Source organism: Salvelinus sp. IW2-2015, linkage group LG15, assembly GCF_002910315.2.
Source record: "Salvelinus sp. IW2-2015 linkage group LG15, ASM291031v2, whole genome shotgun sequence".
NCBI classification, from domain to species: domain Eukaryota; kingdom Metazoa; phylum Chordata; class Actinopteri; order Salmoniformes; family Salmonidae; genus Salvelinus; species Salvelinus sp. IW2-2015.
In genome coordinates, this window is record NC_036855.1 from 22471353 (window position 1) to 22487757 (window position 16405).

General features: G+C 44.2%; 1 protein-coding gene across 3 annotated transcripts in view; it reads left to right on the plus strand.

The window, feature by feature from the left end:
* Positions 1 to 16405, plus strand: part of LOC111974657 (transcription factor 7-like 1-A) — a 53430-nt gene that overhangs the window by 13036 nt on the left and 23989 nt on the right. For all 3 annotated transcript variants that reach the window (XM_024002561.2, XM_024002559.2, XM_024002560.2), the window contains exon 4: positions 13374 to 13457. In XM_024002561.2, coding sequence (XP_023858329.1) covers positions 13374 to 13457 — 84 coding nt within the window. The remainder of the gene's footprint in view (positions 1 to 13373; positions 13458 to 16405) is intronic.

The following is a 16405-nucleotide window of genomic DNA, read 5'->3' on the forward strand; positions in this document are numbered from 1 at the left end:
CCCACCACCCCCACCCCCAAAATGTCCTCCAGTCAGGTTTATTATGCAGTTTCACYCAGACCAAAATTGCAGCTGCATGGAGAGCAATCTGGATCACATTAMCTCAGGCGATGTGATTTATAAATTGTTTCTCAGGCCATAAATCCCTACTGTAATTGTGCACAAGCTCCCCTCTCCCTTCTCTCCCCCCRCCCCCTTCTTTCCRCCATCAGCCCCCCCCCCCRCTCTCTCTCTCTTTCTGTCTCTGTCTCACTCTGAGCCACAGCTTACAGTGCTTGGGTCATCTCAATTTTTTTGCAGGAGTGAGCACTTTGGATTTGGAAGAAGTTTGTTACACTGTAAAGTAGGATAGGTTTAGTTTTTTTGGAAAGAATATATCTGGAAATAAATATATTTTCTTCCACTCTCCATCAACAAAACTACTATGTGAGCTAAACAGCATGTGCTGTATTGCTATGGCCAGTGGTGATTGTGGAGAGTGGTCCGTGTTCAGGTCTGTGGCTGCGTGGTCTTGGCTCTACATTCCCGAACACTCTCAGTGTAATTGGTACACTGCCCTGTTCCTGCCTGGGAATCTGATATTTGCTGCAGCCCCTGATCATAATCACCTTGCCCCTCTCATAAGAATGTATACCGATTTGAATTATAGTAATATGCAGCGACTGGAATATTTTAGCAAAATGGCAAGGTCAGCCTTTAGTTGATGTTGGTGTAGTTACAGCATCTTTATGGATTTCAATATCTTTCCATTGGCATTTAGTGGCCCTCCATTCTCCCTGATAAAAGTCTCCATGATATCATTGGCATTCATCAAGACTACTGGGTAACATTGTGCCTTTGGTACTTCCCGTCATTCCTCTCAGATACAGATCATTTTATTTCATTTGACATGGCATTTATTATCTGTAAAGATTTTATTTCTTTAAGATCACTGAATTTCATCCCTCCCTTTTCCTCCAAACCCTCTGAAAAGTATTTGTTCAAGAGGTTTTTCCTAAGTATTGACAGGGACTGAGAGGTTAATGTGTGCTCAGGAAGGTGAAGATTCCCCTGCAAATGTTTACTACTCCATTGTTTTGCTGTCAGGCGACTTGGTGATCCTTGAAGAGGTTTAAGGACCTTATGACCCAGGCTCGTTTTGCTCCGTGTTCCTCCTAAAGGCTGATGTTTCTGGAATTAGGGAACTGGCAAGCAGGAGTATGTGCTGACTGCTTGCTCTGGGTTTAAATGTACTTTCTTAAGAAAGTGTCATTTTATTTACATTGGTACTAGTGAACATTTTAATGATTTTGTATGGTAACCGCTGTTTGACCCATTTTAACATTTTCGTCTTGAAAGGTGAGTCAGCAACACAGTCTAACATTGTTTGATTAATAATTTTTACATGAATACGATTGTTTAAGTCCAAAATGCTGCCATATTAAACTTGAACAATGTGACTTGGATGTATGGGCTGTAGTAACGCAAGAGGAACATAGTGTTCAGGCATGCATACCCGCAGTGTGTGTGTGTGTGTTTCAGAGGGAGAGAGAGTAAGTTAGCAGTGGGGTGAGAGGGATGTCAGGCAGTAAAACTGAGACGAAGCAGGGCTGAGACTTCAGGCCCTGAGATTTGTGCCTGCTTGCAGTGCAAACACTGGAGGCATCTGCAGGCAGCTGTGTGTGTGTGTGTGGTGGTGGGGAGGGTGGGTGGAGCTGGTGGAGGAGGCTGGGTGGCATTGGGGGGTGGCTGCAGAGAGAACACAATCATCCCTCTGTTTTCATAAGACTTGTGGTATGTGAGAGCAGAAACAAATGTGTTTAATTTAGGCCCTTTTTCTCTCTCCCCTTCTCCCCAGCACCCCACCCACTGACCCCACTTTTTCAAACTGACTTTTTCTAAAAGATGCTTCATGGCCTCCTGCCTCTGTCAGCTGCTCTGAGGCAGTTTTAAAAGACTAGACAAAATCGGCCTGGTTTGCTCTGTCAGAAAGCACTTATAGAAAAGTTGACAGACTTATCATCGATTTAAGATCAAATTTACTCTGAGGTGTAAATATTTATCCACTTTTTCTGTAAAAAGTTTATTTGTATGTTTCTCCCTCAGTTTAGAAGTGATTACTGTGTAGTGGTATTTTCCCTGTTGTGTGAGGGTGTATGGTGGACTTATTATTGCGTCTTAATCAGCTTGGCAGGCACCACACTCTCCATTATATTGGTAACCCATGCTGTCCCTTTTAGTCTATGTGTTTTGGTTAAACATGAAAAATGCAGGTTTCAATGATGTGTCTTTTGTTTAGATGTTGCACTTTTATTTCCGTCCCTCGCTCTCGCACACGCACATACACACATACACGCACATGCACACACATGCACACACATGCACACACATGCACATGGAGTTCATTTGATTTCTCTGTTGAGCTTTACAGTAAACATCCAGCCAACCACTGTTAACCACCACATGTTCTGGAGTTAATTACACAGAGGTTTACGGCTGTGCATTTCAATGAAAGTAGGCTGCTCCCAAAACAATAAAATGTTGTGTTACTGGACAAACAATAACAGTAGAAATGATGTGAAAGACAGACAACGTCTTCTTCGTTATTGGTGTAGCATGGTTTGATATTGGACTGCATTAACACTAGGCTTAACAGAGAAGCCTATCACAATTGAAACCAGATACGCCAGGTATGGAAAACCACATAACTGACTGCAACAGCATGGCAGCCTCCTATCCTCTCATGCCAGACGCATGATTATTTTCTTATGGCTCTAATTATACATTCAGTTTTATTCGACCTGCCTGTTGTTGTGTTCTGTAATACAATTGCTCACTTATTCCAAACTTTCACCCCAACAAGGCCTCACAAAGTGCTTATTTTCCTTAACCACATCTTATTGAAATTGCCTTAAAGTCAATTAAATAGAATAAAAACTATACTGTGCTTCCTTTAAAAAGGCTTTCACTCTGCTGCCGTAGCAACACACTTTAAGCTCTGGCTACAGGAAGCAATAATTCAGGGTCACATCAAAACCCCCCAAAAATTAACCCTGAAATAACTGCGTGAGCTGTAAAAATGCATAGTCTCACTAAAGCCATTTTCCTCTCTAGTAAAACCCCCAAGGCACTATTCAGAAAGGCCAAAATAAGAGTAAGCAAAATCCAACATATAACTTGGGCTTGCACTTCATGTTCATGTACAAAGAGATTGTGTATTGAGACTGAAGTCCAAATTCATTAGTGGGTCTTTACAAACAAAACCTAATGTTTGCAGCCTAAATAACTCGGGGCTTGAAGACCAGTTTGGCATTTTTCAAAATATGCATGAGCTAGTCATATGACACGAAAGCTCATTGAGTTCAAGGAAATTGAATCTCTGGTATGTTTGTGTAATATTTAGAAGTATTTTCCCTGTTGAGTATCAAACCAATACCAAAAGTGTGGATGAATTAGCAAGTTTTTTTTCTCCTGTGTCTTAAACCTCTACTTTGTAGCTTGTAGACGACCGTGGCAGTGATGTCAGCTCTGTATTGGACTAAGACTGATAGTTGTGAGAAAGCATCGCTGGATGTTATGTTGGATTTATCTGGGACTCTTTGGCACAGTCTAACTGGTTGAGAATCTTCGAAAAGCCCCTCCACTGTGTTTTTAATACCTCCCTCAGCCTTCCTTCCCTCTTCACTCTCCTCTCTCCCTCTTTGCACTAATAGTTATTTTGTGTACAAGAGCATGTTAAGAGGCAAATGAGCCTGGCCTTCATAGGCCATGTTGCCATAGAAACCAGTGCACTCTGGATGGCTGACCTTTGACCCATTTTCCCCGGCTGTGAATAAGAGAGCAGGGCGACCAACCGGGTCACAATAGAGGCCCAACGAGCGGAGGGAGTGCCCCTGTCACAGTCACTTAACTTCACTCCTCTACTTACTAATGGATACTTCAAATGTGCTAGCCATTAGCAGGATGCTAGTGACACTGCTGGAAACAGCGGCCTTCTCAGGGTTAACCCCACACATAAACTGGATGTTTGCTCTGGGCTGGGGGGCATTGAGAAATATCATTCTGTTATTCACATATCCTACCACACACATCTATAATTTTTGATGTACTCATATTCAAAATGGCCTAGTTGGTATTGTATCCATTTTATGGCATGTGCATTTGGCACACAGTTTTTCCTGAAAGGGGGGGGGGGTGGGGGGGGAATGGTACCAACACTGATAAGGACATTGAAAGTGATTTGATAATGTCTCATTGTATTGCCTTGGAGTAGTTCATACATTGTTTAGTTTAAGAATATAATTGTTCAAGGCAATATTTGTCTTTAATGTGAAGAGCATCTTGTTATTTACTGACAACCCTATAAAGGTGGCCAGTGTATATCTATGTTTAGGTATGACATGATGAATACAGTCTGTGGATATATTCACAGTAAAGAATTGTTATTTCCATCAATTATATAGGCACCATAATATTTTCTCCATGTTTTATTTCTCCTTGTAAGTTCCTTAGTTTTCCTCAGGATTGTTTTCATTGACAACTTCCTCCTAAGGTAATCCACTTTACTACAGAGTCAGACTGGATAATGGGCTGTTTTTCCACTAGGACCGTTCCATGTTATTTCAGCAAGCCATGACACCCACCATCTCCGATTTTTCTGAAATCATTTCTGTAGTTAGAAACAGATATTAGCATTCCCGCAACATTATTTTGTTGAAACATAATTTTATCTCTAACAAGAAGTATACAGTATCCGTTTTCTATGTTAGACAAGTAGTATGTTTACTGAACAGAAATCTAAACGCAACATGCAAAATTGTACGGAGTTACAGTTCATATAAGGAAATCAGTCAATTTAAATAAATCCATTAGGCCCTAATCTATGGATTTCACGACTGGGGAAAAAAGACATGCATATGTTGGTCACAGAAACTTAAAAAAAAAGGTAGGGGTGTGGATCAGAAAACCAGTCCGTATCTGGTGTGACCATGCAATGCAAATAATCTCCTTCACATAGAGTTGATCAGGCTGTGGAATGTTGTCCAACTCCTCTTCAATGGCTGTGTGAAATTGCTGGATATTTGCGGGAACTGGAACACGCTGTCGTACATGTCAACCCAGAGCATTCCAAACATGCTCAATGGGTGACATGTCTTGTATGCAGGCCATGGAAGAACTGGAACATTTTCAGCTTTGTTTCAGAACATTCTATTCTCTGCCAATAGCGCTGGTGGACATTCCTGCAGTCAGCATGCCAATTGTATGCTCCCTCAACTTGAGACATGATCTGTGGCATTGTGTTGTGTGACAACTGCACATTTTAGTGGCCTTTTATTTTGCACCTGTGTAATGATCATGCTGTTTAATTAGCTTCTTGATATGCCACACCTGTCAGGTGGATGGATTATCTTGGCAAAGGAGAAATGCTCACTAACAGGGATGTAAACACATTTGTGAGAGGAATGAGCTTTTTGTGCGTATGACATGGTACCAACACTTTACAAATTGCGTTTATATTTTTGTTCAGTGTAGATGCGTCTCGGAGTATTATGTATTTATCCTATGTAATGTATTTCGTTTTTTTCCCCTGTTCAGAGAATTAGTCATTTAAGTTCTTAGGTTTGTGTCCCATCCTTCATCCTGATGTTACCAGGTTCTGACCACTAGATGGTTTTGTTCCAGGTGATTTTTATTACATTTTTTAATCCCCCCACACCCCAGTGTTTGGTCCAAATGTTAAAGGGATATTTCACCCAAATTCTAAAATGACATATTGGTTTCTATATGCACTCTATGGACAAGGTATGACAGCAACCCATGCTTTGGTTTTGTTTAACTGGCCTTTGTTTCAAATGCTAATACTTAACATTTGTGGCACAAAAAAGTCAATGGTACCTATATTGGCATTTCCACGCTCCATTTCCAAATCCTCTATAAGTAACATTTTTGAGTTACACAATACATTTTTAGATACTTCAGGGTGATTTGGACATGAAGCGTGAAAATTTTTATTTAGGTACAATTTACCTTAATTGGATTTGAAACAGTGGGCAACAAAACCAACGCATGGATTGCTGTCATACCTTGTCCATAGGATGCGTACATGGTATGGAAACCAATGTCATTTTGGGTTTTGGGTGAACTATCCCTTTAACATTGAGGTGTGGGGATTCTTTAAAAAAAGACCTAGAACAGCACCATCTAGTGGTCAGAACCTGGGAATATCAGAATGTAAGATGGGACATAAACCTAACTTAAATGACTAATTCTCTGAACAGGGGAAATAAACATCACCATTCTACTTGTGAGACATAGAGAACTCAGAACTGATACTATATACTCGTTGTTGGGGTGTGGAGGGTCCGTGGGTGGCTTTTGTCCCTTTCTTTGTATTCCTCATGTCTAACTAGTGGTTAGAAAAAGGTTTAGTTCAAATCAGATGTTAGGTACTATATTTAATTAATATGAAATGAATCCTATACATTTAAATGGCCAATTTGGGTGCAATAAATTAGCTTCTCAGATCAAATTATATTTCAACAAAATAATGAAACAATTTCAGAACAATCTGAGATGGTGGGTCCTCTTTGTGCTTTTTGAGGTGGAACGACCCACTAACAACTATTTCTGTGCCCTGTAGCAGCCAAGCTGACCAGCGGAACTGCTTGTCGTTTCCCCATCAATTAACCACTAATTAGCACAATGAGGGCTGGACTTTGCCTATGTCTATGTAATTGCCCGCAATGTCTGCAAACAATGGGTCTTAATTCAAACTCGGTGACAAGGTGGGACTACTTACAGCAATTGTCTTTGCTCTGCAAGCTTATAATTGTATGTCATGCATAGATCAAGTGGAGGTGTCAATGGCTCGCATAAGCAGGTGATTTGAGCGGAGAGAAACGAGGGACTATGGTGTAAGGTTTGACAAGGCAAATGTGTGGAGCTGCTATTCATATGGGTAGAGGATCATTAACACCTCACTCTAACAGCAAGCTGTGTGGCCCATTTGTTTTCTGTTGGAGGGCAAAAGAAAACCATAGGGAGGGGCTCTCCACACAGTAGGTGATTGACATTATCTGCTGGAGCAGTCACTGGAAGCATTCCTCTGGCCCTGCTGTTTGGAGAGGAGAGGGGTGGGAGGGGGCTTGATGCCACAGCGCAAGGCAGCTTTAGGGCAGGTCTGAGCTGGAGTGTCACTGTCAATTAATCTGTTGCCATTGGAATCTTAGAACAGTGTATTAACATTTTAAAGTCATTTGGTTAGTAATTTGTAACCATAATAAATGGGTCTACAATAGGGTTTTTAGACAAGATTGCTCTTTAAAATAGACATTGTAGACACTCCAAAGACACATTTTTGTAGTTTTGTTTGACTAGAACAGAAGACCCCGAGGATGTGTCATGCCATTGACATCAGATTGATAACACTTTTTAAAACACTCCAAAGTCTGCAGATAGTTGGTGGAAAAGTTTGGCCTGTTTTTTTCTCTCTCTGGCAGTGTCTGATTTACTTTGACAACAAATGTCCAGACATCTGCCTCTCCTCTCCTCCATGCTCTGATGTTGTCTGGCCAGCAGTAAGGCACCACACACTTCAGAGATGACAAAGACACTTGGCTATGTTCCCCCCTGCTCTGTGAGAGAAATGTAACAATTAGAACCCAACTCTGGCAGTCAGCATGCCCCAGAGCATATGCTGTATTCTCTCTGTTCGAAAAACCAAAGAGTTAATCTTGGCTTTTTGGAAATTTTCTGTGGCGACTTTGCCACCTTTGTTGCATCTGGGTCCCTGACATGTAGCACAGTATTCTACTGATGTCTATTTTGAGTTCTGGAGGCTGGAAGACAGAGAGGCATGGAAATGGATCAGATATTTGCAGAAGTTGACTATTTGCACAGCTCTCACAGCTTTTTATCTGACACTCTTCTCTAGAGCAGTCTCTACAGTGAAACCAGCGTCTCGATGGAGGCCAACCATAGGCCTGCTCAAATTGTTTCTAATGAAATTAAGGACATCTGTGAAGCATTACAGGACTGCCTGAAGTTTACTGTAAAATGTAATTGCTGATTTTAGTTAATCAGTGTTTTCAATCTTTTACAGACTATTCAATAAGACTGCAGCCATGGGAACCTCCTTTTCAGTAGTATCTTCCTATTTACCGTGCCTTCCTTTCTGGGTTTTTAAGTACCTTTTTTATTTGGGGGGGATTTAATGAAGTCTCCTAACCAGGTTTCTGTGTTATAGTCCAAAACACCATTTGGATTTGATTTTGATTGAATGGGGGGAGGGGCTCGATTCTTAGGCTAAATCGGGTACGTACTAGATTCAGCCGCGGGCTGATTTTCTTCAGAGCGGATGGTCAGGGGCAGGAACATAATTCTAATAATTTGTTCACGGCAAATTGACCACACCTTAGTCCAAAAATAGATAGTTTTGAACATAAGAATCATTTCATAACTAGATTACATTGAGACATGATCACTTGTCTCTTTTTATTTTTTTTCGTGGGAATACTTGGAGAACAAATTTTCTAAATGAAACGCATTTTTAACAGAATTCCTGGTAATTTTAGCAACCTCTGGCCTAAATGTTCTGTTATTTTGCAGAGAGAACATGTCATTCCCATTTGGATTTGAAGCTTCCTCCCCGTACTTAGAGTAATGTAAAGTTCTTCATGAGGAACACTGATCTTTTGCCAATATACAGCTCATTTGGAAAGTATTCAGACCCCTTTCCCTTTTCCACATTTTGTTACGTTACAGCCTTATTCTAAAAGTGATTACATTACACATAATCTACACACAATACCTCAAAATGACAAAGCGAAAACAGGTTTTTAGAAATGTTTGCAACAAATAAAAATGTACGGAAATACTTTATTTACATAAGTATTCAGACCCTTTGCTATGAGACTCGAAATTGAGCTCAGGTGCATCCTGTTTCCATTGATCATCCTAGATGTTTCTACAACTTTATTCTAGTCCACCTGTGGTACATTCAAATGATTGTACATGATTTGGAAAGGCACACACCTGTCTATATAAGGTCCCACAGTTGACAGTGCAAGTCAGAGCAAAAACAAAAAAATAAATACAAATAAAATAAAACACATGAGGTCGAAGGAATTGTCCGTAGAACACAGAGACAGGCTTGTGTTGAGGCACAGATCTGGGGAAGGGTACCAAAAAATATCTGCAGCATTGAAGGTCCCCAAGAACACAGTGGCCTCCGTCATTTTTAAATGGAAGAAGTTTGTAACCACCAAGACTTTCCCTAAGCTGGCCGCCCGTCCAAACCAAGCAATCGGGGGAGAAGGGCCTTGGTCAGGGAGGTGACCAAGAACCCGATGAGAGCTCCAGAGTTCCTCTGTGGAGATGGGAAAACCTTCCAGAAGGACAACCATCTCTGCAGTACTCCACCAATCAGGCCTTTAAGGTAGAGTGGTCAGACGGAAGCCACTCCTCAGTAAAAGGCACATGACGGCCCGCTTGGAGTTTGCCAAAAGGCATCTAAAGAACTCTCAGACCATGAGAAACAAGATTCTCTGGTTTGACCAAGATTGAATTCTTTGGCCTGAATGCCAAGTGTCATGTCTAGAGGAAACCTGGCACCATCCCTATGGTGGTGGCAGCATCATGCTGTGGGAATGTTTTTCAGCAGCAGGTACTGGGAGACTAGTCAGGATCAAGGGAAATATGAATGGAGCAAAGTACAGAGATTCTTGATAAAAACCTGCTCCAGAGTGCTCAGGACCTCAGACTGGGGCGAAGGTTTCCCTTCCAACATGATAACGACACTAAGCACACAGCCAAGACAATGCAGGAATGGCTTCAGGACAAATCTCTGAATGTCCTTGAGTGGCCCAGCCATAGCCCTGACTTGAACCCGATCAAACCTCTCTGGAGAGACCTGAAAATAGCTGTGTATTAACGCTCCCCATCCAACCTGATTGAACTTGAGAGGATCTGCAGAGAAGAATGGGAGAAACTCCCCAAATACAGGTGTGCCAAGCTTGAAGCGTAATACCCAGGAAGAATCGAGTCTGTAATCACTGGCAAAGGTGCTTCGACAAAGTACAGGGGGTCTAAATACTTATGTAAATGTGATATTTGATTTTTTTCATTTTAATCCATTTTCAAATAAGGCTGTAACGTAACAAAATGTGGAAAAAGTTAAGCGGTCTGAATACTTTCCGAATGTACTGTATTTGTGTGTGTGTGAGAGTGTGTCAGGAAAGATTTATAAGAAGCATTTGAATAACTTAGGCTCCTCTGAGTTGATCCCTGAGTTGTTTTTCTCCCTCTTGTTCTCCTTGTCTCCTCTACCACAGCCCACTGGACTGTTCTCGCTCTCTTGTTAGTGAGTGAGTGAGTGAGTTGTGTGTAGTTGACTACAGTGAGGTAGGGTGTGTAAGGTTGAGTAGACATTTGTAGGGAGGGTAGTGGAAGATGGTAGTTTGAGGGTTTCTTTCTCTAACCAGCCGCTCCATAGTGTACAGTGGCAATTATTTAAAGGAGGCTGACTCTTCTGAATATAAAAGTGCCTTAGGGCATGTTCCCCAGTCCTGGCAGAAGCTGTCAAATAAGGGAAGGGGGGGGGGAGCTGGGGGTAGGCATGGTCAGGGTAGACCAAATGCTCACAATAGGGCTTGTTTCATTTATGGAGGGACTCGTGAATGACATAGATTAGACAGTGAAAACTGTATTGTTTTGTTTTTTTCCCCCCAGAAAGCAGCATTCTTTAGGCAGTATGCACAGCGCATAATACATTTTCAATGGGGAGCTAGCAGCCTCTAAAAGCAAGGGCCTTCTGACAGTTGTATGGACTTGGGCCCATTAGTTGGAACCTGCGATTCAGCCTTGAGCAGTGTGGTGAAAATGAAAAGGGCTGATGTCAACTCCAAGAATTCCCCCCCCCTTTAGATGGGAATAAGGGTCCCCCTCCCTCCTCCCTCAGTACTCTATTGGACCCCAGCTGTCAGGAAACAATACCCTCTGCCTGCTCCGACAAACTAATTCCTGAATCGTTTTTTTTCCCCTCTCCTCCTTTATCCACCCTGCTGCTATAATGTCTTTTTCCATTTTTAACTACCGCAGTCATCCAGTTCCCTTCCTCTCTACAAACTCTGAGTGATGAATTGAAGTTTAAAATCAAATCCTGCACAGTTGATTGATAAGTCTTTTAAGCCTTATCAATGCGTGCAGTGAGTTTTCCCACCATATATAACATCACTTTGTGCACAGTATAATTTATTAATGAAAGTGCACAGCTTGTTTATGTAATATGAGGAAACGTGCAATGTCTTATTGTACAATATGGCTTTTCCCATGCAAAATACTCTTTAACTTGGTTTGATTCTGGGATGTGGGTTTTAAGAAGTTAAACAGCAGGACACGATGACGTTATGAGTCGAAGAGAGAGAGAGAGAGAGAGAGAGAGAGAGAGAGAGAGAGAGAGAGAGAGAGAGAGAGAAGAGAGAGAGAGAGAGAGAGAGAAGAGAGAGAGAGAGAGAGAGAGAGAGAGAGAGAGAGAGAGAGAGAAGAAGAAGAGAGAGAGAGAGAGAGAGAGAGAGAGAGAGAGAGAGAGAGAGAGAGAGAGAGAGAAGAGAGAGAGAGAGAGAGAGAGAGAGAGAGAGAGAGAGAGAAGAGAGAGAGAGAGAGAGAGAGAGAGAAGAAGAGAGAAGAGAGAGAGAGAGAGAGAGAGAGAGAGAGAGAGAGGAGAGAGAGAGAGAGAGGAGAGGAGGAGAGAGAGAAGAGAGACGAGAGAGAGAGAGAGAGAGAGAGAGGAGAGAGAGAGAGAGGAGAGAGAGAAGAGTAGAGAGAGAGAGAGAGAGAGAGAGAGAGAGAGAGAGAGAGAGAGAGAGAGGAAGAGAGGGGGGAAGAGAGAGAAAGAGAGAGGGGGAAGATGGGGAGGAAAGAGGAAAGGGGGAAGAGGAAGAAGAAGAGAAGAGAGGGAAGAGGAAGAGGAGGTAAAACGAAAGGAGTAAGAGAGAGGAGTGTGGTAGGGGTGGGAGAGAGGAGGTAGAGAAGAGAGAGAAAAAAGTATAGTATGTTTTAGTGCACTAGCCCCTGAAACAGCTGAGCTGTCAAAATGGTCTTAACCTTTAGATCAGGGCAGTGAAACAGTCAAAGGTCCACTGATAAGGCCTAGGTGGCTGAGGTTGGTTACAGGAACCATCATTCTCTATGTAGCCTGCTTCTGACCTAGCCATTTTGGGGAGTGCCATACTCAACATAAATTAAACTACTGAGTAATGTGCTAAACTTCTCGCAACTAGAGGATCCATTACTAAACAGCAATTTTGTTACATTACAAATGACACATGCAGAGGTGTTGGAAACATGTTGGTATTCAGATGAACTTTGATACCACATGTCTATGTGTGCTCGCACAAATGCAGCATAAGCTGAAATGAAAACCCTTTTCATGAATTTGAAGTCGTTGGATACCATGGAGAAAATCCACATGCATGACAATCTGCTGTATCCGGTATTTAAACTGATTCACAAACCAGATGGTGGAGCTATGCATCGAACAGATCACCAGCTCCACACAGCACCAAGGCTGACAGGGAAAATGTATTTGAAACATGTTGCTTTCAGGCTGAGATAGAACAACTCCTGTATACATGATCCTGTTCCAAAGCGAGGATGCATGGGCTGGGCTGCCATAAAATAACAATTAGTGTTTTCCTTTCCCCCCAAAATTAAAGGAAAACACTAATGCTCCATATAATGATAACTATGATAACAAGATGAAAAATGCTAACAAGGAGAGTGGATTAGTTTGGTTTGGGTCAAAAGGCCAAAACAATTCACCAGGATGCCATAGGCTTAGTGTTGAGACCCCACCCCTGCCTTTCCCTCCCGTTCTGATGGAGCTTCCTTCCAGCTGTCCCTTCCCACCCGCTAGTCGATGGGCGCCCACAGCTGGACTCTTGTTTTTTCTCTGACAAACGGAGATTTCACAGTCTCCCTCCAGTCTGCTGTGTTCACTTCCCTCTCCCCCGCTCTGCCAAAAGCCGGTGTCTGACTCCAACAACATATGAGTCTCATACAGGTGTCTGTCAGAGTTCTGTCTCTCTGCTGGCTCCCACACCATTTATGACATGGTCTGCTCTGGAATAGCTCAACCATATTTCATGCAATTCAGTCTCAACAAGGATTAGCGAGTTGGTCTAAACACATTATAGCAAGTTCGATAATGGCATGTGGTGTAAAATTGTGTGAGTGGTAAATTTGAGTGTGCACCAAGCAGATTTGGTATTATTGTATAAGAAATACATTCCTTTTCACTCTTCACCCCCCCTACATGTTTTTGTATGCTTGTCCTTACTGTATTATTTCAGTGTCCAGACATGTGTGTTTCATGTTACCTATTCTTCACCCCACAGTACCTGCAGATGAAATGGCCTCTACTGGATGTCCCTGGAGCTGCCGGACTCAAAGACCCCCGCTCTCCCACCCCAGGACACCTCGTGAGATACCACCATTACCATCCATCCAGCCACCCCACTCTCCCACCCCAGGACACCTAGTGAGCTACACCATACCATCCATCCAGCCACCCCCGCTCTCCCACCCCAGGACACCTTGTGAGTACACCATCCATCCATCCAGCCACCCCCGCTCCCCCACCCCAGGACACCTAGTGAGGTACACCATACCATTCATCCAGGCCACCCCCTCTCTACCCACCCCAGGACACCCTTTTAGTGAGTACAACCATCCATCCATCCAGCCACCCCCACTCTCCCACCCCAGGACACCTAGTGATTACCACCACATCACGAATCCAGCCACCCCCACTCTTCCCACCCCCAGGACACCTAGTGAGTACACCACACATCCATCCAGCCACCCCCGCCTCCCCCACCCCAGGACACCTTGTGAGTACACCACACCATCCATCCAGCCACCCCCTCTCTCCCCACCCAGGACACCTAGTGAGTACACCACACCATCCATCCAAGCCACCCCCGCTCTCCACCCCAGGACACCTCGTGAGTACACCACACCATCCATCCAGCCACCCCGCTTCCCCACCCAGGACACCTAGTGAGTACACCATCATCCATCCAGCCACCCCCGCTCTCCCACCCCAGGACACCTTAGTGAGTACACCTACACCATCCATCCAGCCACCCCCGCTTCTCCACCCAGGACACCTTGTGAGTACACCAATCCATCCATCCAGCCACCCCCGCTCCCTCACCCCAGGACACCTAGTGAGTACACCACCACCATCCATCCAGCCACCCCCGCCTCCCCCACACCCAGGACACCTAGTGAGTACACCACTTCCATACCATCTCAGCCACCCCCGCTCTCCACCCCAGGGACACCTAGTTGAAGTACAACCAATCCATCCATCCAGCCACCCCCGCTCTCCCACCCCAGCCGACACCTAGTGGTAACACCATACCATCCATCCAGCCACCCCCTCTTCTCCCACCCCAGGACACCTAGATGAGTATACCATACCATCCATCCAGACGCCACCCCCGTCCCCCACCCCAGGACACCTAGTGAGAATATACCATACCATTACCAATTCCAGCCACCCCCGCTCTCCCACCCCAGGACACCTAGTGAGGTACACCATACCATCCATCCAGCCACCCCCTCTCTCCCACCCAAGGAACACCTAGTGAAGGTACACCATTACCATCCCATTCCAGCCACCCCCTCTCTCCCACCCCAGAGACACCTAGGTGAGTTATACCATACCATCCATCCAAGCCACCCCCTCTCTCCCACCCCAGGACAACCTAGTGAGTTACCACCATTTACCATCCATCCAGCCACCCCCTCTCTCCCACCCCAGGACACCTAGTGAGTATACCATACCATCCATTCCAGCCACCCCCCTCTCTTGCCCACCCCAGGACACCTAGTGAGTATACCATACCATCCATCCAGCCACCCCCTCTCTCCCACCCCAGGACACCTAGTGAGTATACCATACCATCCATCCAGCCACTCACTGTGTCTAGTAACGGCTCCCAGCACCCTCTGCTGCTACTACTACTACAACTACTACTACTACTACTACTACATCATTGCAACAGTCATCTAGTCATTCCATACCATGAAGTGGGGAGGAAGTAGAGCAGCGTATTGTACCTCATATCTGGGTGATCTGGGGTTAGGGAAGTGATTTGTATTTGTGCTCAGCGAGCCACCCATGGTTACCACACTGTGGTTAAATAATCACAGTGACTCAGCCTGTGACCTTAGTGATTCCGGCTAGACGGGTCTGTTTAGTTTGTGGTGTGTTTGTCGGATCGCTTAAACACAATGATGCACTTGACAAAGTCTTCATTGAGTGGCGTCAATGGGAAGCTGTTGTCAGTGGGAGCAGTGCAGGCCTTGGCCTGGGGAATCCAGAGCTTCTCTGTGGCTGACTTCCCTCTCAATTGGAAGCCAATTAAATATATTTTATTACAGTGCTGACCTGTCAGTGACTCTCTGTGAGTATGCCTCGTTTGTCTGCGGGACACAGGGCTCGCTGTGCCCTGTTTTGTTCCTGCCAATGGATTTTATTTTATTTACTTAATATATGACATTATGAAATGCATGGGCCTGTATTTTAGGGCAGCAAAAAAATGTGAATAAGGAGCAGAGTAATTGCAATTGAATTAGGAGGAAATGAAAGGGGCTATTGAAGACTTGACGAGGAACCTGAGGTCTTTGGCTTGGTTCCATGCTGCCCTACCTTGGCCAAACTCAAGATTCGCATAAAAGAAATGTACGAATGTTTCTCTGTGACGAGCCTTCTATATTTGTGTGACCTTCATCTTTATTGAATGTCCATTGAACCAGGAAGGTTGATAGAGAGAGACTTATGAGGACCAGGACTTTGAGATTCAGACGTGAAGGATTTAGTTGATTTTGAAGGAGAATATTTTACTTATTTTAATTGCCTAACTTTAGATTTTGTAGTGGACAGTTTGCTTGTTCCCATTTCAAGTCACGGTCTCCTTTCTCGTTTATATTTTCTTGCCCTTCAGCTAAATCTCTTCGGTCCACAGAGTATTTTAGAGTGGTCATGTTAACCAGAAGAGGATATAGCCAAGATAAAATCAGGTGATCTGAGAGACAAGGTCATCAGATGTGTGAGCAGAAGCGTCCTCTGATACCCAGGCCATTCAGACTGAAACACCCCACTGTGCCCTTACCCCCACCATCCACCACCTCCCACCCACACACACACCATGGCCATAAGCCCACATGCCCCTCTGGTGAGCTGCTGCCAGGGAGCCAGGCTGATTATGTGCTCATTACCCTAGCAGCAGAGAGGGGGAGCAGGAGGCAGGCTCCCCAGGCCTGCAGGGCCCCAGCACTGCACTAATGAGAGCAGGGGGAGCGGATGGGGTCCGTGGGGGTCCAGGGATTACTGCCCAGGAGCCAGGGCCAGCCAGCC